This window comes from Oncorhynchus mykiss, chromosome 12, assembly GCF_057628025.1.
Source record: "Oncorhynchus mykiss isolate SJ-2025 chromosome 12, ASM5762802v1, whole genome shotgun sequence".
NCBI classification, from domain to species: domain Eukaryota; kingdom Metazoa; phylum Chordata; class Actinopteri; order Salmoniformes; family Salmonidae; genus Oncorhynchus; species Oncorhynchus mykiss.
Window position 1 is genome coordinate 82,922,704 of NC_143033.1, and position 25,486 is coordinate 82,948,189.

Here is a 25,486-nt window from a genome sequence, read left to right on the forward strand (position 1 = left end):
GGGGGGGGGGGGGGGGGGGGGGCAGGCAGGACTCTTGAGCCTTTAACAAGACTGGCATGCTTAAAGCTCTGATTTAGTAACGCCCAGCCCAACAGCCACAGAGGCAGTCGCACCAATCGATTTGGGGATGGCCTTTGCACAAACAGTATGAGGTGGAGACGCTGACGCCTTTTGTACCACCCAGCCTTCAACCTCTGCTGACTTTGGGTTGGATGAACTGAGAGTCAGAGAGCCTTCACATACTGTATATAATCCATAGCATTCCTATAGGCTGTAGTCTTTGCCTGCGGGATAGTTTCTGGATCAGGCAGCTGGAAGGCAATATCTTACTAAGTGGTTTCAGTATTATCCTCATGAGGCATAAAGCTTCCCGGGGAGTTTAGTTCATAACTAGATGGACTGCATATTGTTTCTGCAGTCAGCTGACGGATGCACGCTTGTGTTTCTACCTGGATGGCCATGCTCAGGCATTAGCAGCATGGAGGACAGAGGAGGAAGCTGAGTTATGTGTCCGTCCTGGCCAGCTCAGCACTCTCCCACAGCCCATTAGGGCCTAAACAATCTTGCCTTGTCAACATTAATCGCTTTCAGATTAGCAATGGTAAAAGGCTTGCCCTTTAAAAGGTATTTTTAAAAACAGTGGTGCTATAATGAAAGGTAGGGGTGGATTAGGGGAGGGCTACATAAAGGGATCATTCCAGAGGTTTGGCCCTAATCTGACCTCTGGGATGTTGCAATATCTGGACCCATCAAAAGCATTCAGGGATTAAGCAGTGTGTAGCTTTGCCTAGTTGGCATGCACCGGATCACAATTTGGCATCAGAAATATACAATAATGTGAACCGGGTGACCCGAAGTCGAATGTCATAAAAATTTATATTTATTATCGGTATCCTTAAATGCCTCCATTTAATTTCTTTACTTGGCCAATCCTATTACTGTTGTCATGAGATGATGTCGGTTTATTATAGATTTGGTCAATATTTAGCTTACAATTTAATTCACTTTTTACATTAAATATTATACTTTACTCTTGAGGATTTTTGTGTTTTAGTTTGCATGCAACCAAGTAAAATATGGGTTTGATTTGGTCTAAATAGTCAAATGAAAGGAAATTTGAGCTTTATTTTACCGTAACAGCTTCCCTTTCAACTCTCCTAGTAGATAGCCTCAAGGGAGCCTTGATTTAAACTGCATGAGGCTATAACAGTCCCTCTGTGGGAGCTGAACTTTTTGAAATGTCGTACACACACACGGTTTTGGTGTCGTCACATCACTTAACTCCAGTACCTGCTGTTTTTCTGTGTGTCTTTCAGCGTTCACCATGATGATTATCCTGGCTCTGATCCGTATTGGTAAAGGCCGGGGCGAAGGCCACCCCCGTATTGCCCAGATCTCTGGGGTGCCAAACCTGTTTGGAGTGTGTGTCTACTCCTTCATGTGCCAGCACTCCCTGCCCTCCCTGGTGACGCCCATCTCTGATAAGAGGCGTGTGGGTACCCTGGTGGTGTGTGACTATGTCCTCATCCTTGGCTTCTACGGCCTGCTCTCCTTCACAGCCATCTTCTGCTTCGACAGCTCGCTACTACACGACATGTACACCCTCAACTTCACTGACAACTGTGACGTGTTGGACATCCCCGCTTTGCGCTACTTCCTGGGCCTCTTCCCCGTCTTCACCATCAGCACCAACTTTCCCATCATCGCAGTCACGCTGCGCAACAACTGGAAGACCCTCTTCCACCGCGACGGGGGCACCTACCCCTGGGTGGTTGACCGCATCGTCTTCCCCCTCATCACCCTGGTTCCGCCCATCATCGTGGCCTTCTGCACCCACAACCTGGAGTCCCTGGTGGGCATCACGGGCGCCTACGCTGGCACGGGCATCCAGTACGTCATCCCCGCCCTGCTGGTGTACTTTGGCCGACGCCACCTGGTGCCTATGCTGGGCACGGACGAGGTCAACAAGCACCAGTCCCCGTTCCGCCACACCTTCTGGGTGTGGTTTGTAGTGGTGTGGGCTACCTTCTGCCTCATGTTTGTCACAGCCAACATCATCCTGGAGGACACCAAGAAATGAGGACACGGACTGGTTGTGAAAGACCGGTTTCTCTGTGTGGGTGTCTTGTATTTCTACATTTTCTCTACCTGAGGCCTTCCAGAACATGGTACAGGTCGGACGGTGTGCCTTTTTATGCTGCTCTTGTAGCATGGGAACCCTTTTAATTACAGCGGTAATCAGCAGTTGAAACCATTATAAAGTGTCCTCCCCACCCCGGTTTCAGTAAAAAGGATGGGACTGGAGAAATGTAACCATTATAAAGTGTCCTCCCCACCCCTGTTTCAGTAAAAAGGATGGGACTGGAGAAATGTAACCATTATAAAGTGTCCTCCCCACCCCTGTTTCAGTAAAAAGGATGGGACTGGAGAAATGTAACCATTATAAAGTGTCCTCCCCACCCCTGTGTCAGTAAAAAGGATGGGACTGGAGAAATGTAACCATTTGTCAAATTCATGGACTAGCCATCCATGATATCAAAAGGATATTTTTAACAATGTTTTAAAGCGATATAGTGTTTATTTACATTTACTTTGTTTACAAACAGTCCCTGTTTCGGTAAAAAGCTTGAGGTTGAGGCTGGAGATGTAAATCATTATCAAATTCATAGATCAAGCTATGCATGCAAGGACTAACCTTCCATGATATCACAATTATAATTTTAACCATGTTTTGAGGCTATAGAGTGTTTATTTACATTTACTTTGTTTACAACATTGGAGTACAACAAGCTTATATTATAGGTACTGATCAGTTGTGAGAGTTGAACTAAGCGGATGAGGCATTTACAAGTTATATTCTTCAATAATCAATGAGCACATACATTTATTATTATATCAACTGCAGATCACCCCTTTTAAGAGTAATCTATACCATTTGTGGAAAGGGACCAAATATCTCGTGATTGTATGAAAGCTGCTACCGTATGTAGGAACACAAGGAAGAGGACCTTGTTCACTCTGTTCCAGTGTCCCTCTGTAGAAAAATACAAGCTGAGCAATCAGACTGTATTAGCAAGGCATTGCACTACACAACAGCACTGTTTTTACGCATATACAAAGAGCTGGTCAACTTGTTTCCAAATGCTTAATTTTAAATCCAAAATAACTGAAGGAAGGATAGAGCAGGGAGGTGTCAGTGTTCCTCTAGACCTTCAGAAACAGTGTTGTGGCTAAAGACAGAATATGCTGAAACTATGGATAGAGCTCAGTGGAGGAAAAATAGAACCTGACAACTAACTCAACGCTCCTGTTCCTAATGGCAATGCAGAGAGACTTTAATGTGGCTTTAAAATGAACTTGGGATGGTGAAGAAAGCAAGCTAAATGAATCTGTTATAATCAGTTTATTATGGCTGGCATTTCTACATTCCTCACTGGTGGCTCTGCCTCAGTTCTCCTTGTCTTCCCTGTGAACAATGAACCTTTGTCCATGACAGATCCCTGACTGATGGGCCTGATGACAGAGCTCCGTCTCTGGTCATCAGGAGACCGATCTTGAGTTCAAACTCTGTACACAAACCACCCTCATGTTTTACTGTTCACCACCAAATCATCAGCCTTTCATCAACTCCATGTCAGCACCCGACTGCTCTCTGTTGAACTTTGACCCCAGAAAGTTATCAATGGACACAGGAAGGTTTATGTTGGCTACATCACCAGGAGCCAGCTGGTACAGTGCCTACTGTGCCACACAAAGATGCCTCTACAGTAGTCCCAGTATATCTCTTTTTGCAATCACTGGTTTTCTCATACCATGAACTGCACTGCCGGTTAAGGTCTTGTAAGTAAGCATTTCACGGTAAAGTCTACACTTGTTGTATTCGGCGCATGTGGCAAATAATGTTTGATTTGATTTTAACCATCTGTCTCGTGCTCGCTCGTAACGAGAATTTCTCAGCTTGAGGTTTTAATACAGTTTCCTGGTAGCTCAGTTTGATCGACTAATTAGATTTTACTACCAGACGTGGGTACAGCCTCTTCGCCCTGAGCTCAGCTCATGCTAATGTCCACGTTATACGCTTCTGTCTCCTCATTGTCATATCCTCCGGTTCTATATATCTATTTATATCTCTGCTCTATAGAATATATATTATGTCCCATTATTGTCATCAAGTTTGGAGCCCAACTACAGGAGTCATACCTTTGTGAAACAGTATTGTTGTTGGGGAATGTAAATCATGTTTTGTGGTGTAGGGTTCCATATTACATGGTCACATTTAGAATAGTGGTTTTCTTTTACTATGTAAGTGCTAAAGTAATAGCTAAAGTGTATCGTTAGCTGGCTGTCATGAGCACACTCCTGTTCAAAAAGGGAAATACTTATTGCCATTCATGGTTTGCACCTGCAACATTGCACAAGTTTGCACATAATTGCCTTGGGTTTGACCTTTTGTGTGTTTTACATAAGACTTTTGCAAATGGTTTATCATCAAGATGTTTGTAAGGGTTGATAACTATGGTATTTATCTAACAGTCTTCAATGGTATTCTTAACCCATCAACATATACAGCTTGACACTATTTAAAATGCATTAGACTAATAGTCATGCATTGTAGCATATTGATGGCAGTACAGGATTGTTGGTGACTATTGAATGAGAGACCTCTGCATGTTGTTGGTATTGTGTGTGTTAGGACAGAAAAAGACTGCTGACTATTTCTGTAACACTGCTTCTCTCAATCTTGGGTTCCTTCTCTTCAATCTTGTGTTCCTTCTGGTAATTATTGTTAACAGTACATTTCTGCATACAGCTCCTTCCAAAATTCAGTAGTCAGTTGTTCCTTTAAGGCTTCCAGATTGTGGTGGATAGTTACTCCTCTTCTTATTTTTCCTCATCTTCTTTTCAATACAAATGTGCAATATGTTTTGAACTGGGTTGGGGAAGTAAGATTTCAAGCGAATATTGACTGTTTCTGAGAGTGTTTGTCTGTGTGTGTATTCTTCTGTGTCAGTGTATGTGTCACTTTGAAAATATTTTAAATGCGTATGTCTGACTCTTATTTGGAGTTGTGAAATGTGCCTTTTTCCCGGGGTTATTGTTTCCATTCATTTGTTGACTGTTGTTTTTCCTGGCACGTCTTTGTTTTAAGCAGCCTGTCAGTTAAGATCTGCATGTAAGCCAGTTAAATTAACTGACAACCAATGTCTCCTCAAAATAAACTGGGATATCCTTGTCTTCCAAAGTGTGGGTTCGCCTCGTCTTTGTGACTTTGAGACAGTTTTGTGAGTATTAAAGAGATATGTAATATTAACATTGTAATTTCAGAACCTTTCCTTAATATATCAACGTTTTAATGGTGGAATGATAGTTTTTCACAATATTTTTTCCAAAATGTTTTTTTGGGCCCACACAAAATGTGCATTCTAATGGTGCAACCTTATTGGCCAACAAAAGATGGGCTGGCTCTTGTCAAAATAGTGTTTTTTATTTTATTTTTGGGGTTGGTTAGGTTTTGCAAATTTTTAAAACAAATGCACTATGCATTATGTGGGATGAATGCTGTAACACGGAATAAAACGATGAATTAAAGTCCCATGACGGTAGACTGCCCCTTACTACATATAATATTTTAACCATCATTTATTCACATTACTTTAATAAAATATTTCCGTCGTGTATATTACATTAGCTCTATTTGATGACTTTATTTCATTCCAAGTCATCTCATCTATATGGAGCTGCTATCTGACATAATAATAATATTTTTTTGTAATTCTTCAAAGTAAATAAGGCACTTTTAGGGCTCACGAGTGGCGCAGCGATCTAAGGCACTGCATCTCAGTGCTGGAGGCGTCATTACAGACCCTGGTTCAATTTCAGGCTGTATCACAACCGGCCTTGATTGGGAGTCCCATAGGGCGGCACACAATTGGCACAGCGTTGTTAGGGTTTGGCCGGGGTAGGCTGTCATTGTAAATAAGAATTTGTTCTTAACTGACTTGCCTAGTTAAAAACATTTTATGATTGCTGATACCAATACAAATTTTGTCATGTGCCGAATACAACCGGTGTAGACCTTACAGTGAAATGCTTACTTACAAGGCCTTAACCAACCAGTTTTAAGAAAAATACCTAAAAAAATAAGAAATAAAAGTAACAAATAATTAAAGAACAGCAGTAAAACAACAATAGCAAGGCTATACACAGGGGATGCCATTTAGTCGAGGTAATTGAGGTAATATATTCATGTGGGCAGAGTTATTAAAGTGACATGCATAATAACAGAGTAGCAGCTTCACTTAGATCATGTATTTTCAGGTAGAGATACCTCACGCAACTGCTCTATCATGCGTTTTTCTGTCTCTTCTCTTCTCTCCCTCTGTGTATGCCCCACACAGACCAGACAAGTAGGCATGCAATGGATTATGGTCACTGTAGTTGATTACCACGTTTTCTGCACTAAACGATGTAGAATATTGGCCTGTTGGAAACTACAACTTCCTACTGAGCTCACAGAAAAAACTAAATGGAAATCAAATAATTGAACCAAGGTCAGCCAATAAGTTGTTTAAAAACTGAAAGTTAATTGAAATGTTGGCTAATTGACTGAGGCAAGCAAATCTCTTGTCAATTCAACCACAGACCAGTCAATTTGACAATAAGATTTGCTGTCTCCAGTCAATTTGACAATAAGATTTGCTGTCTCCAGTCAATTTGACAGTAAGATTTGCTGTCTCCAGTCAATTTGACAATAAGATTTGCTGTCTCCAGTCAATTTGACAATAAGATTTGCTGTCTCCAGTCAATTTGACAAATAGATTTGCTGTCTCCAGTCAATTTGACAACGAGATTTGCTGTCTCCAGTCAATTTGACAACGAGATTTGCTGTCCCCAGTCAATTTGACAACGAGATTTGCTGTCTCCAGTCAATTTGACAACGAGATTTGCTGTCTCCAGTCAATTTGACAACGAGATTTGCTAGCTCCAGTCAATTTGACAAGAGACGGTTCGTTGTTGAGTTGTTACATGTAGTACCTTTAATTCACTGTGTTGCATAAGTTCAACTGTTGTTCTTTTTACAATGGTTTTCATAATGGTTTTCAATGATTTTGCCTGTATGTGAATTCAAACAATGCTCATTCTAAATGTTTCAATTGTATGATTCCTATGTTTCTGTTTCGAAAAGGAAATAAAAGCATTTTGTTTGTCTGGACCTTTTGAACCTTAATTAAAGAACAGATGTTTGAAATTAACTCTATGGTGAAGTTCTGTTCTCATTTAACATTCACTTGTACTTACATTTCACTTCCTGTTTCAAAAGACCAATAATGTTCCGTTAGAAACCCTTTGATGATGAGGGTTTGAAACATTTCCAATTGGAACGGCCTGGTTTGGACAAAATACAACTGTCAAACTATCCCTCACAATACTATTAAGCACCTAATCCGTTTACTTTTTCATATTCAGATGACTGTTTAGAATGCATGAATCACTAGTTAAATGTTAATTTTCTGTAACTTGTGTCATTTCTATCGCTGTCATCTATCTCCTGTCATCATGTGGCGGAGTTTGGGAAGAAAGTGTCATTGGAGGGTGTGTGTGGTCTCCTGGCATCACTTCATGTTTTTCCACTCTCTGTGTCACGTTAAGATCCTCCATAGTCTTTTGTCAATGACAACAGATCCCTCTTTTTATGGTCATAATAAACCTTCCTGCTGAATTTCAATCTTGACAGGGCTGCGACACAGTCATTTAATTCACCCTCTGGCCATTCATGTACAATACCTTCAGAAAGTATTCACACCCCTTGACTTCTTCCACATATTGTTGTGTTACAACCGGAATTTAAAATGGATTACATTGAGATGTTTTGTCACTGGTCTACACACAATACCACATAATGTAAAAATGATGTTCATTTTTATAAATGAAAGCTCAAATGTCTTGAGTCAGTATTCAGCCCCTTTGTTATGGCAAGCCTAAATAACTTCAGGAGGAAATATTGCTTAACAAGTCACATTAGTTGCAAAAATTGTGTTTAGTAGTGTTTAATATGATTTTTGAATGACTACCTCATCTCTGTACCCCACACGCAATTGTCTGTAAGGTCCCTCAGTCGAGCGGTGAATTTCAAACGCGGATTCAACCACAAAGACCATGGAGCTTTTCCAATGCCTCACATTAAAAAAGCAGACATTTATTATACCTTTGAGCGTAGTGAAGTTATTAATTACACTTTGGATGGTGTCTCAATACACCCAGTCACTACAAAGATACAGACGTCCTTCTTAACTCAGAAAAACGCTCAGGGATTTCACCATGAGGCCAATGGTGACTTTAAAACAGTTTAATGGCTGTTATAGGAGAAAACTGAGGATGGATCAACAACATTGTAGTTACACTGCTATACTAACCTAATTGACAAAGTGAAAAGAAGGAAGCCTATAACAGAATAAAAAATATTCCAAAACAAGGCACTAAAGTAATACTGCAAAAAATGTTTTTGTCCTGAATATAAAGCTTTATGTTTGGGGCAAATCCAGTACAACACGTTACTGAGTACCTCTCTCCATATATACATTTTCAAGCATAGTGGTGGCTGCATAATGTGGGTATGCTTGTAAAATCCTAGAGGGAAAACCTGGTTCAGTCTACTTTCCACCAAACACTGGGTGATGAATTCACCTTTTCAGCAGGAGAAAAACCTAAAACACAAGGCCAGATCTACACTGGAGTTGCTTACCAAGAAGACAGTGAATGTTTGTCTAGCAATGGTTGTCTAGCAATGATCAACAACCAATTTGACATTTTGAAAAGAACACAATCCAGGTGTGGAGATCTCTTAAAGACTTACCCAGAAAGACTCAACGCTGCCAAAGGTGATTGTAGCATGTATTGACTCAGGGGGTCAAATTCTTATCTAATGAAGATATATTTGTCTTTTATTTTTCATATATTTATTTTTTTACAAATGTAAGAATCTTCCACTTTGGCATTACAGAGTATTTTGTGTAGATCTTTGAAAAAAAATACAATTATATCCATTTTAATCCCACTTTGTAACACAACAAAATTTTGAAAAAATCAAGGGGTGTGAATACTTTCTGAAGGCACTGTATATGGGTGTGTGTGTTTGAGGGTGGAGCTGTAATTGGAAATTAAAACTTTGCTTGGCTTAATTTATTCACAGCTTATTTAATGTCTTTATGATTTATACCATGTTTGGATGGAGAGGGGAAGAGGGGAAGGAAGAGGGGTGTTACTGAAATTGACTGCACTGCTTTAATTGGATCAAATTAGTATTTTTCGCTGACCTGGTTGGCCTCATCAGTACTCCCCCAGCACAGGGCCAGTGACACGTGGTTAGTTAGAAAGTAGACCCTTCCCAAACCTTCGCTGGCTCAGTTAACAATATAATGACTCATCCTCAGACACATGCAATAGGCCTGCAGAAGAGTTGTCTGTATTTTCCACTACTCATTATGTGATCTGCATTAATGATTGTTCAACTGGCTGGCTCAAACTGATCCATGCTGATCGACCATGTCTATTCCGCTGTGCTGACCATACCAGCCTTTGCTGTGCACTGATTCCACAGTGTTTTCACCCACAACACAATCTTCATCACTGAACTTCATTTTGTGCTGTAGTCTTTGATCATGATGTTATTGATGTGGGAGAGGAGCCTATTGATCATGTATCTGCTGTCTTAACCAGCATTGATAGAGAGCAGCAGGCAGGTGCATGATTCTGGGTGCCAGGTAGGTAGAACAGGGAAGCATGAGGCAGGGCTCTCTGCTACTGGAACTGCTGCAGCCTTGAGTCACAGAGGAGGGTACCACCTGCTCCTTATCAGTGGACACCTTCTGTCCTCCCTCCACTCTCCTTCGTTCTCTCTCCTCCACACCCTGGGGGAAGAGAGGATGTGATCAACCTGGCAATGCCAGGCTAGAGAGGCTTATTCTAGGTGTTATATTAGGAGAGGTGCCCAAACCGACATATCAGAGGAAGTCATTAAAGAGAAAGCAGTAGTAGCAGTTGGATAGAAGATCCCCTTATTCTAACAAGAGGGTGCTGGAGGCTAGAAGATCTGCTTATTCTAACAAGAAGGTGCTGGAGGCTAGAAGATCCCCTTATTCTAACAAGAGGGTGCTGGAGGCTAGAAGATCCCCTTATTCTAACAAGAGGGTGCTGGAGGCTAGAAGATCCCCTTATTCTAACAAGAGGGTGCTGGAGGCTTGAAGATCCCCTTATTCTAACAAGAGGGTGCTGAAGGTATTGATGGTAAACGTAAAGGCACTGGCGCAACGAACCGCCCTTGCTGTCTCTGCCTGGCCGGTTCCCCTCTTTCCACCGGGATTCTCTGCCTCCAACCCTATTACGGGGGCTGAGTCACTGGCTTACTGGTGCTCTTCCATGCCGTCCCTAGGAGGGGTTCGTCACTTGAGTGAGTTGAGTCACTGACGTGATCTTCCTCTCCGGGTTTGGGGGCCCCCTCGGGTTCGTGCCGTGGGGGAGATCTTCGTGGGCTATACTCAGCCTTTCTCAGGGTAGTAAGTGGTGATTTGAAGATTTCCCTCTAGTGGTGTGGGGGCTGTGCTTTGGAAAAGTGGGTGGGGTTATATCCTGCCTGGTTGGCTCTGTCCGGGGGTATCGACGGACGGGTTCCTTCGTGTCTCCTGACCCCTCCTGTCTCAGTCTCCAGTATTTATGCTGCAGTAGTTTATGTGTCAGGGGGCTAGGGTCAGTCTGTTAAGTCTGGAGTATTTCTCCTGGCTTATTCGGTGTCCTGTGTGAATTTAAGTATGCTCTCTCTGATTCTGAGCACTAGGACCATGCCTCAGGATTACCTGGCCTGATGACCTCTTGCTGTCCCCAGTCCACCTGGCCGTGCTGCTGCTCCAGTTTCAACTGTTCTGCCTGGGGCTATGGAACCCTGACCTGTTCACTGGACGTGCTACCTTGTCCCGGACCTGCTGTTTTCGACTCTCTCTCTCTACCGCACCTGCTGTCTCTAACTCTGAATGCTCGGCTATGAAAGCCAACTGACACTTACTAGTGAGGTGCTGACCTGTTGCAGATGTTTATACATCAGCATTGCTTGCTGTTTGGAGTTTTAGGCTGGGCTTCTGTATAGCACTTTGTGACATCAGCTGATGTAAAAAGTGCTTAGAAATAAATTTGATTTGATTTGAAGGCTAGAAGATCCCCTTATTCCAACATAGGGTGCTGGAGGCTGGAAGGTTCCCTTATTCTCGAAATGCTACACTCTTGTTATTCTGGCCATAGATTATCAGGTATGAGAACCTGTTCCGGTGTCGACCCAGCCTATTTTTATTTTTTACATTTTATTTCACCTTTATTTAACTAGGCAAGTCAGTTAAGAACAAATTCTTATTTTCAATGACGGCCTAGGAACAGTGGGTTAACTGCCTGCTAAAACTTCTTACCTGGGAATATTGAAGACTCATGTTAAAAGGAACCACCAGCTTTCATATGTTCTCATGTTCTGAGCAAGGAACTTAAACGTTAGCTTTCTTACATGGCACATATTGCACTTTTACTTTCTTCTCCAACACTTTGTTTTTGCATTATTTAAACCAAATTGAACATGTTTCATTATTTATTTGAGGCTAAATTGATTTTATTGATTTATTATATTAAGTTAAAATAAGTGTTCATTCAGTATTGTTGTAATTGTCATTATTACAAGTAAATAAATAAAAAATCGGCCGATTAATCGGTTTTGGCTTTTTTGGTCCTCCAATAATCGGTATCGGTATCGGCGTTGAAAAAATCATAATCGGTCGACCTCTAGTCCAGATTGTCTAGCCCGGCTGATTTGTAGGGGTCCAGATTTTGCAGCTCTTTCAGAACATCAGCTGACTGGATTTGGGAGAAGGAGAAATGGGGAAGGCTTGGGCGAGTTGCTGTGGGGGGTGCAGTGCTGTTGACTGAGGTAGGGGTAGCCAGGTGGAAAGCATGGCCAGCCGTAGAAAAATGCTTATTGAAATTCTCAATTATAGTGGATTTATCGGTGGTGAGTTTCCTATCCTCAGTGCAGTGGGCAGTTGGGAGGAGATGCTCTTATTCTCCATGGACTTTACAGTGTCCCAGAACTTTTTGGAGTGTTGCAGGAAGCAAATTTCTGCTTGAAAAAGCTAGCCTTGGCTTTTTTAACTGCCTGTGTATATTGGTTTCTAACTTCCCTGAAGAGTTGCACATCACGGGGGCTGTTCGATGCTAATGCAGAACGCCACAGGATGTTTTTGTGTTGGTTAAGGGCAGTCAGGTCTGGAGAGAACCAAGGGCTATATCTGTTCCTGGTTCTACATTTCTTGAATGGGGCATGCTTATTTAAGATGGTGAGGAAGGCATTTAAAAAATATATATACTATATGATAGTCCAGTTTTGAATAGAGACAGTTTAATTGCTAAAGTGGATATTTATTAGTAGAGTAATATATTTTTCACGGCATGCAGAATGTATCATGTATTTGAGCCTCCTTAGCAGTCGGTGGGTTTAGTGGAAGTTTAATGGGAGAGATTCAGGTCACATTGGAAGAAGTGTTTTAGGGACGATGGCCAAGCCCTGCGTGTTGAAAAAGCTCTTAGCGTCTTATTGGCTAGCATCGGGAAGGGAATAGACAGGCATCGATAGTAGGGATAATAGGTTCCAACTAAATTACCCCTCCTCTCCAGTTACCTGTCTTAAATAGTTTTTAAATTGCTCTCCCTTTTTCTCTCTCCATCGATAGGTAGGAAGCCAGCACTGGTTGAATATTCTAGAGGAGCCACTGTCTGGAAAACATTTCAGTGGTTGATTTATGACCATTACAGGACTCACAGTGGAACACAAATACAATTGACTTAAGTTTATATTGTTTACGTTTTAGGGATGTTAAGGAGTCTGTGTGATCTGCCTTACCCTTCAGCTGTTCATCATCAATCAACTTTATCAGCCTACTGTCCCAATACTCAATATTCATTCGGTCTGCCCTGGTTCCTCAAAAGCAGCATCGTAACAGACTATAGATGGAATACCAAAATGTGTGAATAGCTTATCTCATGCTGGGCTGTAGAGAGTTCAAATGGATGTTTAATCCATGCCTGGAATACTGCATATACATGTAGAGGAATATCTGATGTTTGGAAAAGGTGATAGTAGAAAGCGTGTTCTGTATAAGTGACAGACAGACCACATGATGGTATCTTTATGTACCATTACAGCTGTTCAGGATTCAGGACACAGGTAGCTAGAACAGGTTAATCCTATCTGCTGTCTCCTATCTCACTGCTGTCTACGGGGGAGGACTTGACACCTGTCTGGTTAACACACTCTCAATGGCATGAAATTGCCTGTGACATGGCATGGGTTTCACCAGTCCGTACACACCTCTTACCCTTTCTCCGCCCCTACAGTACAACACTGACAGTGTCCACTCAGGGGTGTCCTAGTAGAAGATGATCTGTCTGGTTAGCTATCAGTCACCTGGCGGTCAGTGTTTAGGGGGGTAGCACTAGGAAAGGTCCCAGTCAGGATGCAGACATGCACTCATACTGTAGGCCTGCTACACGGAGCCTTACTCTCTGTCTTGTTGCGTGTTTGCATAGCTCCATGACAGTATGGCGGCCCAGCCTCAGACCGGACCGGGCTCTCAATCTGCCGTATTTACCCAGGATTCACAAGGGTTTCTCACTGAGGACCACAGTGAGTGAGCAAACACCATGGGCGGGGTTGTCTCGCTGGCTGGCTGCTGTTTACTCTCGCTACAGTGTCAGGAGTTTCCTTGGGACAGTGTGCAAACAGTCAGTTACCAATCCGCAGATGCTGGCAAACCCATATTATTTCAACATAATTCTCTCATGTCCCGGATTTACCCTAATGTGTGTTTTTGATGTTTTTAAAATGTTTTTAAATCGGTTTATCTTGGCGAGCCCATGTGACAATGTAATGCTTAGTCAAGATGATTTATATGGGAGTCTTAGTTACTGTCTGATTGCATCAATATTTTCTTTAGAATAAAGGTTTGTCTTAAACCCCTATTCCCTCACTCTTAAGCCATTGCTGACCACAAACTGCTGTGGTTTTGGTTTAGACATTTGACCAATCGACTGGCTCCTTTGGAGTGCGGTCCTCTCCCTCTCCAAAAAAACTGATAATAGATTTTAGATGATAGGAGGGGAGGAGGAGGAGGGGGTGCTGTTAAGAGGGGGTGGAGGTGTGTGAATTTGATCTGGGCGATAAGGCTCTCTCTCTCTATCAGTGCCCAGAGCTGTTTGAGCCCTGCCTCGCCATCCATCACTGGCCTGGGGAGCCGCCACCGCCACAATCGCACCGCCGCAATGTGTGCTGCATAGCAGATGGGGCAGAGTGCAGCAGTCCACCCCCCCCCCCCCCCCCCCCCCCCCCCCCCCCCACACACACACACACCCCAGACTCATTGCAGCATAGGTCCTGAGCCTGGTTTCTTATGTTTCTCAAATGTCATGTTAGTTACAGTCCCTATACACGTTTTGGCTCAACATCAGCGCAGCACAGGGACTGGAACATTCACTGCCTCTGACACACCTGTAGGCAAACCCTTGGCAAGGTTAATAGTGTTAATTACGACAGTACTACACAGTCTCTTTGAGGATGACAGTGGCAATTGCTAATCATGCATTCTCTCAATACCTTGCTCTCTCATTATTTATAAGCTACCTTTCCCATGTAGGTAATCAGTATGGGGGAAGGTATAGGGATATTTCACACTGGGCCTGAACATTTAAATGGGCCATCACTCAACTTCTGGACAGCACTGAGTCTATGTGATCACATTCCCCAGATATGGAGAAGGTCATGGGTGGTAATATGACAGGCATGCTACATCTGTGTGTATGCTGGGTGGGTAATTGGCATGAATGAGTGATCTGAGACTAGCAGTCCAAAGCTTCTCAGACAGGATGCAGTCCATGAACTTCCCATGGGCAAGCTAGCTCGTCTGACAAAAACAGTGAGAATTTAAGCTCTGTGTGTATGTGTGATTGTGTCAGTATGTGAGTGTGTGGATGTGATTGAGTTAAGTGTGTGTACCCACCCGTCGACCATCCTGCCCCCTTCCCCAAGGGCTCTGACCGCCGGCAGGAGGAAGGAGGCAGGCTAGCGTGCGCCTGGCAGGAGAGGATTAAGAGACAAAGTTTGGATTGATGCGGTCCGACAGTGTCAGACAGTCAGCTCCACGCCTCTCATTAGGATACGCCGGCGGAATGTAAAATGTCTGCCGCTGATGGCAGCTTAAGCCCCGTAGAGTGATGATGCTGAAACAGCCTCAGAGGGACTTGAGACAGACGCGGCAGCCAGGCAGCAGCTTTGGTCACTGTCACCTCTCCTGTCCCTGTCAGTATCAATGTCTTCGTACTGTATCTGTCCCTGTTTCTGTCTCTGTCCCCCTCCCTGTCCCCATCCATCTCTGTCCCTGTCTCTGTCCCTGTCCCTGTCACTTTGAGACTGACAATTTATCGGTTTGTCAACTAGAGTGTGTATCAACTAGAATGTGTTTCAACTAGAGTGTGTATCAACTAGTGTGTATCAACTAGAGTGTGTATCAACTAGTGTGTATCAACTAGAGTGTGTTTCAACTAGTGTGTGTATCAACTAGAATGTGTTTCAACTGGAGTGTGTATCAACTAGAATGTGTTTCAACTAGAGTGTTTCAACTAGTGGGAATCAACTAGAGTGTGTTTCAACTAGTGTGTGTATCAACTAGAATGTGTATCAACTAGAGTGTGTATCAACTAGTGTGTATCAACTAGAGTGTTATCAACTAGTGTGTATCAACTAGAGTGTGTTTCAACTAGTGTGTGTATCAACTAGAATGTGTTTCAACTGGAGTGTGTATCAACTAGAATGTGTATCAACTAGAGTGTGTATCAACTAGTGTGTGTGTATCAACTAGAGTGTGTATCAACTAGAATGTGTTTCAACTAGAGTGTGTTTCAACTAGTGTGTGTATCAACTAGAATGTGTTTCAACTGGAGTGTGTATCAACTAGAGTGTGTATCAACTAGAGTGTGTATCAACTAGTGTGTATCAACTAGAGTGTGTATCAACTAGTGTGCATCAACTAGAGTGTGTATCAACTAGTGTGCCTCAACTAGAGTGTGTTTCAACTAGTGTGTATCAACTAAAATGTGTTTCAACTAGTGTGTATCAACTAGAGTGTGTATCAACTGGAGTGTGTATCAACTAGAATGTGTATCGACTAGAGTGTGTATCAACTAGAATGTGTTTCAACTAGAGTGTGTTTCAATTAGTGTGTGTATCAACTAGAATGTGTTTCAACTGGAGTGTGTATCAACTAGAGTGTGTATCAACTAGTGTGTGTGTATCAACTAGTGTGTGTATCAACTAGAATGTGTTTCAACTAGAGTGTTTCAACTAGTGGGAATCAACTAGAGTGTGCTTCAACTAGTGTGTGTATCAACTAGAATGTGTATCAACTAGAGTGTGTATCAACTAGTGTGTATCAACTAGAGTGTGTATCAACTAGTGTGTGTATCAACTAGAGTGTGTATCAACTAGAGTGTGTATCAACTAGTGTGTATCAACTAGAGTGTGTATCAACTAGTGTGTGTATCAACTAGAATGTGTATCAACTAGAGTGTGTATCAACTAGTGTGTATCAACTAGAGTGTGTATCAACTAGTGTGTATCAACTAGAGTGTGTATCAACTAGTGTGTGTATCAACTAGTGTGTATCAACTAGAGTGTGTATCAACTAGTGTGTATCAACTAGTGTGTATCAACTAGAGTGTTTCAACTAGTGGGAATCAACTAGAGTGTGTTTCAACTAGTGTGTGTATCAACTAGAATGTGTATCAACTAGAGTGTGTATCAACTAGAGTGTGTTTCAACTAGTGTGTGTATCAACTAGTGTGTGTGTATCAACTAGAGTGTGTATCAACTAGAATGTGTTTCAACTAGAGTGTGTTTCAACTAGTGGGAATCAACTAGAGTGTGTTTCAACTAGTGTGTGTATCAACTAGAATGTGTATCAACTAGAGTGTGTATCAACTAGTGTGTATCAACTAGAGTGTGTATCAACTAGTGTGTATCAACTAGAGTGTGTTTCAACTAGTGTGTGTATCAACTAGAATGTGTATCAACTAGAGTGTGTATCAACTAGAGTGTGTTTCAACTAGTGTGTGTATCAACTAGTGTGTGTGTATCAACTAGAGTGTGTATCAACTAGAATGTGTTTCAACTAGAGTGTGTTTCAACTAGTGGGAATCAACTAGAGTGTGTTTCAACTAGTGTGTGTATCAACTAGAATGTGTATCAACTAGAGTGTGTATCAACTAGTGTGTATCAACTAGAGTGTGTATCAACTAGTGTGTATCAACTAGAGTGTGTTTCAACTAGTGTGTGTATCAACTAGAATGTGTTTCAACTGGAGTGTGTATCAACTAGAATGTGTATCAACTAGAGTGTGTATCAACTAGAATGTGTTTCAACTAGAGTGTGTTTCAACTAGTGGGAATCAACTAGAGTGTGTTTCAACTAGTGTGTGTATCAACTAGAATGTGTATCAACTAGAGTGTGTATCAACTAGTGTGTATCAACTAGAGTGTGTATCAACTAGTGTGTATCAACTAGAGTGTGTTTCAACTAGTGTGTGTATCAACTAGAATGTGTTTCAACTGGAGTGTGTATCAACTAGAATGTGTATCAACTAGAGTGTGTATCAACTAGAATGTGTTTCAACTAGAGTGTGTTTCAACTAGTGGGAATCAACTAGAGTGTGTTTCAACTAGTGTGTGTATCAACTAGTGTGCCTCAACTAGAGTGTGTTTCAACTAGTGTGTATCAACTAAAATGTGTTTCAACTAGTGTGTATCAACTAGAGTGTGTATCAACTGGAGTGTGTATCAACTAGAATGTGTATCGACTAGAGTGTGTATCAACTAGAATGTGTTTCAACTAGAGTGTGTTTCAATTAGTGTGTGTATCAACTAGAATGTGTTTCAACTGGAGTGTGTATCAACTAGAGTGTGTATCAACTAGTGTGTGTGTATCAACTAGTGTGTGTATCAACTAGTGTGTATCAACTAGAGTGTGTTTCAACTAGTGTGTGTATCAACTAGAATGTGTTTCAACTGGAGTGTGTATCAACTAGAATGTGTATCAACTAGAGTGTGTATCAACTAGAATGTGTTTCAACTAGAGTGTGTTTCAACTAGTGGGAATCAACTAGAGTGTGTTTCAACTAGTGTGTGTATCAACTAGAATGTGTATCAACTAGAGTGTGTATCAACTAGTGTGTATCAACTAGAGTGTGTTTCAACTAGTGTGTGTATCAACTAGTGTGTGTGTATCAACTAGAGTGTGTATCAACTAGTGTGTGTGTATCAACTAGAGTGTGTATCAACTAGAATGTGTTTCAACTAGTGTGTTTCAACTAGTGGGAATCAACTAGAGTGTGTTTCAACTAGTGTGTGTATCAACTAGAATGTGTATCAACTAGAGTGTGTATCAACTAGTGTGTATCAACTAGAGTGTGTATCAACTAGTGTGTATCAACTAGAGTGTGTTTCAACTAGTGTGTGTATCAACTAGAATGTGTTTCAACAAGAGTGTGTATCAACTATAATGTGTATCAACTAGAGTGTGTATCAACTAGAATGTGTTTCAACTAGAGTGTGTTTCAACTAGTGGGAATCAACTAGAGTGTGTTTCAACTAGTGTGTGTATCAACTAGAATGTGTATCAACTAGAGTGTGTATCAACTTGTGTGTATCAACTAGAGTGTGTATCAACTAGTGTGTATCAACTAGAGTGTGTTTCAACTAGTGTGTGTATCAACTAGAATGTGTTTCAACTAGAGTGTGTTTCAACTAGTGTGTGTATCAACTAGAATGTGTTTCAACTAGAATGTGTTTCAACTAGAGTGTGTTTCACTAGTGTGTGTATCAACTAGAATGTGTTTCAACTGGAGTGTGTATCAGCTAGTGTGTATCAACTAGAGTGTGTATCAACTAGAGTGTGTATCAAGTAGAATATGTATGACCTCATCTAAAATGTGTATCAACTAGAGTGTGTATCAACTAGTGTGTGTGTATCAACTAGAGTGTGTATCAACTAGAATGTGTTTCAACTAGAGTGTGTTTCAACTAGTGGGAATCAACTAGAGTGTGTTTCAACTAGTGTGTGTATCAACTAGAATGTGTATCAACTAGAGTGTGTATCAACTAGTGTGTATCAACTATAGTGTGTATCAACTAGTGTGTATCAACTAGAGTGTGTTTCAACTAGTGTGTGTATCAACTAGAATGTGCTTCAACTGGAGTGTGTATCAACTAGAATGTGTATCAACTAGAGTGTGTATCAACTAGAATGTGTTTCAACTAGAGTGTGTTTCAACTAGTGGGAATCAACTAGAGTGTGTTTCAACTAGTGTGTGTATCAACTAGAATGTGTATCAACTAGAGTGTGTATCAACTAGTGTGTATCAACTAGAGTGTGTTTCAACTAGTGTGTGTATCAACTAGTGTGTGTGTATCAACTAGAGTGTGTATCAACTAGTGTGTGTGTATCAACTAGAGTGTGTATCAACTAGAATGTGTTTCAACTAGAGTGTGTTTCAACTAGTGGGAATCAACTAGAGTTTGTTTCAACTAGTGTGTGTATCAACTAGAATGTGTATCAACTAGAGTGTGTATCAACTAGTGTGTATCAACTAGAGTGTGTATCAACTAGTGTGTATCAACTAGAGTGTGTTTCAACTAGTGTGTGTATCAACTAGAATGTGTTTCAACTGGAGTGTGTATCAACTATAATGTGTATCAACTAGAGTGTGTATCAACTAGAATGTGTTTCAACTAGAGTGTGTTTCAACTAGTGGGAATCAACTAGAGTGTGTTTCAACTAGTGTGTGTATCAACTAGAATGTGTATCAACTAGAGTGTGTATCAACTAGTGTGTATAAACTAGAGTGTGTATCAACTAGAGTGTGTATCAACTAGTGTGTGTGTATTAACTAGAGTGTGTATCAACTAGAATGTGTTTCAACTAGAGTGTGTTTCAACTAGTGTGTGTATCAACTAGAATGTGTTTCAACTGGAGTGTGTATCAGCTAGTGTGTATCAACTAGAGTGTGTATCAACTAGAGTGTGTATCAAGTAGAATGTGTATGACCTCATCTAAAATGTGTATCAACTAGTGTGTATCAACTAGAGTGTGTTTCATCTAGAATGTGAATCAACTAGAGGGTGTTTCAACCAGAGTGTTTCAACTAGAGTGAGTATCAACTAGAATGAATCAACTAGAGTGTATCAACTAGTATGTATCAACTAGAGTGTATCAACTGGAGTGTGTATCAACTAGAATGTGTTTCAACTAGTGTGTGTATCAACTAGAATGTGTTTCAACTGGAGTGTGTATCAACTAGAGTGTGTATCAACTAGTGTGTATCAACTAGTGTGTATCAACTAGAGTGTGTATCAACTAGAACGTGTTTCAACTGGAGTGTGTATCAACTAGAATGTGTTTCAACTAGAGTGTTTCAACTAGTGGGAATCAACTAGAGTGTGTGTCAACTAGAATGTGTTTCAACTGGAGTGTGTATCAACTAGAATGTGTTTTAACTAGAGTGTGTTTCAACTAGTGTATGTATCAACTAGAATGTGGTTCAACTGGAGTGTGTATCAACTAGAATGTGTATCAACTAGAGTGTGTATCAACTAGTGTGTATTAACTAGAGTGGGTATCAACTAGTGTATGTATCAACTAGAATGTGGTTCAACTGGAGTGTGTATCAGCTAGAATGTGTATCAACTAGAGTGTGTATCAACTACTGTGCATCAACTAGAGTGTGTATCAACTAGTGTGCATCAACTAGAGTGTGTATCAACTAGTGTGCCTCAACTAGAGTGTGTTTCAACTGGTGTGTTTCAACTAAAATGTGTTTCAACTAGTGTGTGTATCAACTAGAATGTGTATCAACTAGAGTGTGTATCAACTAATGTGTATCAACTAGAGTGTGTATCAACTAGTGTGTATCAACTAGAGTGTGTTTCAACTAGTGTGTGTATCAACTAGAATGTGTTTCAAACGGAGTGTGTATCAACTAGAATGTGTATCAACTAGAGTGTGTATCAACTAGTGTGTGTGTATCAACTAGAGTGTGTATCAACTAGAATGTGTTTCAACTAGAGTGTGTTTCAACTAGTGTGTGTATCAACTAGAATGTGTTTCAACTGGAGTGTGTATCAACTAGAGTGTGTATCAACTAGTGTGTGTGTATCAACTAGAGTGTGTATCAACTAGAATGTGTTTCAACTAGAGTGTGTTTCAACTAGTGTGTGTATCAACTAGAATGTGTTTCAACTGGAGTGTGTATCAACTAGAATGTGTTTCAACTAGTGTGTGTGTCAACTAGAATGTGTATCAACTAGAATGTGTATCAACTAGAGTGTGTATCAACTAGAGTGTGTTTCAACTAGTGTGTGTATCAACTAGTGTGTGTGTATCAACTAGAGTGTGTATCAACTAGAATGTGTTTCAACTAGAGTGTGTTTCAACTAGTGGGAATCAACTAGAGTGTGTTTCAACTAGTGTGTGTATCAACTAGAATGTGTATCAACTAGAGTGTGTATCAACTAGTGTGTATCAACTAGAGTGTGTATCAACTAGTGTGTATCAACTAGAGTGTGTTTCAACTAGTGTGTGTATCAACTAGAATGTGTTTCAACTGGAGTGTGTATCAACTAGAATGTGTATCAACTAGAGTGTGTATCAACTAGAATGTGTTTCAACTAGAGTGTGTTTCAACTAGTGGGAATCAACTAGAGTGTGTTTCAACTAGTGTGTGTATTAACTAGAATGTGTATCAACTAGAGTGTGTATCAACTAGTGTGTATCAACTAGAGTGTGTATCAACTAGTGTGTATCAACTAGAGTGTGTTTCAACTAGTGTGTGTATCAACTAGAATGTGTTTCAACTGGAGTGTGTATCAACTAGAATGTGTATCAACTAGAGTGTGTATCAACTAGAATGTGTTTCAACTAGAGTGTGTTTCAACTAGTGGGAATCAACTAGAGTGTGTTTCAACTAGTGTGTGTATCAACTAGAATGTGTATCAACTAGAGTGTGTATCAACTAGTGTGTATCAACTAGAGTGTGTTTCAACTAGTGTGTGTATCAACTAGTGTGTGTGTATCAACTAGAGTGTGTATCAACTAGTGTGTGTGTATCAACTAGAGTGTGTATCAACTAGAATGTGTTTCAACTAGTGTGTTTCAACTAGTGGGAATCAACTAGAGTGTGTTTCAACTAGTGTGTGTATCAACTAGAATGTGTATCAACTAGAGTGTGTATCAACTAGTGTGTATCAACTAGAGTGTGTATCAACTAGTGTGTATCAACTAGAGTGTGTATCAACTAGTGTGTATCAACTAGAATGTGTTTCAACAAGAGTGTGTATCAACTATAATGTGTATCAACTAGAGTGTGTATCAACTAGAATGTGTTTCAACTAGAGTGTGTTTCAACTAGTGGGAATCAACTAGAGTGTGTTTCAACTAGTGTGTGTATCAACTAGAATGTGTATCAACTAGAGTGTGTATCAACTTGTGTGTATCAACTAGAGTGTGTATCAACTAGTGTGTATCAACTAGAGTGTGTTTCAACTAGTGTGTGTATCAACTAGAATGTGTTTCAACTAGAGTGTGTTTCAACTAGTGTGTGTATCAACTAGAATGTGTTTCAACTAGAATGTGTTTCAACTAGAGTGTGTTTCACTAGTGTGTGTATCAACTAGAATGTGTTTCAACTGGAGTGTGTATCAGCTAGTGTGTATCAACTAGAGTGTGTATCAACTAGAGTGTGTATCAAGTAGAATATGTATGACCTCATCTAAAATGTGTATCAACTAGAGTGTGTATCAACTAGTGTGTGTGTATCAACTAGAGTGTGTATCAACTAGAATGTGTTTCAACTAGAGTGTGTTTCAACTAGTGGGAATCAACTAGAGTGTGTTTCAACTAGTGTGTGTATCAACTAGAATGTGTATCAACTAGAGTGTGTATCAACTAGTGTGTATCAACTAGAGTGTGTATCAACTAGTGTGTATCAACTAGAGTGTGTTTCAACTAGTGTGTGTATCAACTAGAATGTGTTTCAACTGGAGTGTGTATCAACTAGAATGTGTATCAACTAGAGTGTGTATCAACTAGAATGTGTTTCAACTAGAGTGTGTTTCAACTAGTGGGAATCAACTAGAGTGTGTTTCAACTAGTGTGTGTATCAACTAGAATGTGTATCAACTAGAGTGTGTATCAACTAGTGTGTATCAACTAGAGTGTGTTTCAACTAGTGTGTGTATCAACTAGTGTGTGTGTATCAACTAGAGTGTGTATCAACTAGTGTGTGTGTATCAACTAGAGTGTGTATCAACTAGAATGTGTTTCAACTAGAGTGTGTTTCAACTAGTGGGAATCAACTAGAGTGTGTTTCAACTAGTGTGTGTATCAACTAGAATGTGTATCAACTAGAGTGTGTATCAACTAGTGTGTATCAACTAGAGTGTTGTATCAACTAGTGTGTATCAACTAGAGTGTGTTTCAACTAGTGTGTGTATCAACTAGAATGTGTTTCAACTGGAGTGTGTATCAACTATAATGTGTATCAACTAGAGTGTGTATCAACTAGAATGTGTTTCAACTAGAGTGTGTTTCAACTAGTGGGAATCAACTAGAGTGTGTTTCAACTAGTGTGTGTATCAACTAGAATGTGTATCAACTAGAGTGTGAATCAACTAGTGTGTATCAACTAGAGTGTGTATCAACTAGAGTGTGTATCAACTAGTGTGTGTGTATTAACTAGAGTGTGTATCAACTAGAATGTGTTTCAACTAGAGTGTGTTTCAACTAGAATGTGTATCAACTAGAATGTGTTTCAACTGGAGTGTGTATCAGCTAGTGTGTATCAACTAGAGTGTGTATCAACTAGAGTGTGTATCAAGTAGAATGTGTATGACCTCATCTAAAATGTGTATCAACTAGTGTGTATCAACTAGAGTGTGTTTCATCTAGAATGTGAATCAACTAGAGGGTGTTTCAACCAGAGTGTTTCAACTAGAGTGAGTATCAACTAGAATGAATCAACTAGAGTGTATCAACTAGTATGTATCAACTAGAGTGTATCAACTGGAGTGTGTATCAACTAGAATGTGTTTCAACTAGTGTGTGTATCAACTAGAATGTGTTTCAACTGGAGTGTGTATCAACTAGAGTGTGTATCAACTAGTGTGTATCAACTAGTGTGTATCAACTAGAGTGTGTATCAACTAGAACGTGTTTCAACTGGAGTGTGTATCAACTAGAATGTGTTTCAACTAGAGTGTTTCAACTAGTGGGAATCAACTAGAGTGTGTGTCAACTAGAATGTGTTTCAACTGGAGTGTGTATCAACTAGAATGTGTTTTAACTAGAGTGTGTTTCAACTAGTGTATGTATCAACTAGAATGTGGTTCAACTGGAGTGTGTATCAACTAGAATGTGTATCAACTAGAGTGTGTATCAACTAGTGTGTATTAACTAGAGTGGGTATCAACTAGTGTATGTATCAACTAGAATGTGGTTCAACTGGAGTGTGTATCAGCTAGAATGTGTATCAACTAGAGTGTGTATCAACTACTGTGCATCAACTAGAGTGTGTATCAACTAGTGTGCATCAACTAGAGTGTGTATCAACTAGTGTGCCTCAACTAGAGTGTGTTTCAACTGGTGTGTTTCAACTAAAATGTGTTTCAACTAGTGTGTGTATCAACTAGAATGTGTATCAACTAGAGTGTGTATCAACTAATGTGTATCAACTAGAGTGTGTATCAACTAGTGTGTATCAACTAGAGTGTGTTTCAACTAGTGTGTGTATCAACTAGAATGTGTTTCAAACGGAGTGTGTATCAACTAGAATGTGTATCAACTAGAGTGTGTATCAACTAGTGTGTGTGTATCAACTAGAGTGTGTATCAACTAGAATGTGTTTCAACTAGAGTGTGTTTCAACTAGTGTGTGTATCAACTAGAATGTGTTTCAACTGGAGTGTGTATCAACTAGAGTGTGTATCAACTAGTGTGTGTGTATCAACTAGAGTGTGTATCAACTAGAATGTGTTTCAACTAGAGTGTGTTTCAACTAGTGTGTGTATCAACTAGAATGTGTTTCAACTGGAGTGTGTATCAACTAGAATGTGTTTCAACTAGTGTGTGTGTCAACTAGAATGTGTTTCAACTGGAGTGTGTATCAACAAGAATATGAATCAACTAGAATGTGTATCAACTAGAGTGTATTTCAACTGGAGTGTTTAAACTAGAGTGTATAAACTAGAGTGTGTATCAACTAGTGTTTCAACTAGTGTGTATCAACTAGAGGGTATAAACTAGAGCGTTTAAACTAGAGTGTGTTTCAACTAGAATTTCTTTAAACTAGAGTGTGTTTAAACTA

General features: G+C 40.4%; 1 protein-coding gene across 1 annotated transcript in view; it reads left to right on the top strand.

Annotated features, from left to right (window-relative positions):
- The window catches only part of LOC110538549 (putative sodium-coupled neutral amino acid transporter 12), a 77,976-nt gene extending 72,734 nt beyond the window's left edge, over window positions 1-5,242 (top strand). Inside the window, exon 10 of the mRNA XM_036938635.2 lies at window positions 1,317-5,242. Within this exon, the coding sequence (XP_036794530.1) occupies window positions 1,317-2,080 (764 nt within the window). The 3' untranslated portion in view covers window positions 2,081-5,242. The remainder of the gene's footprint in view (window positions 1-1,316) is intronic.
- The last annotated feature ends 20,244 nt before the right edge of the window (window positions 5,243-25,486 follow it).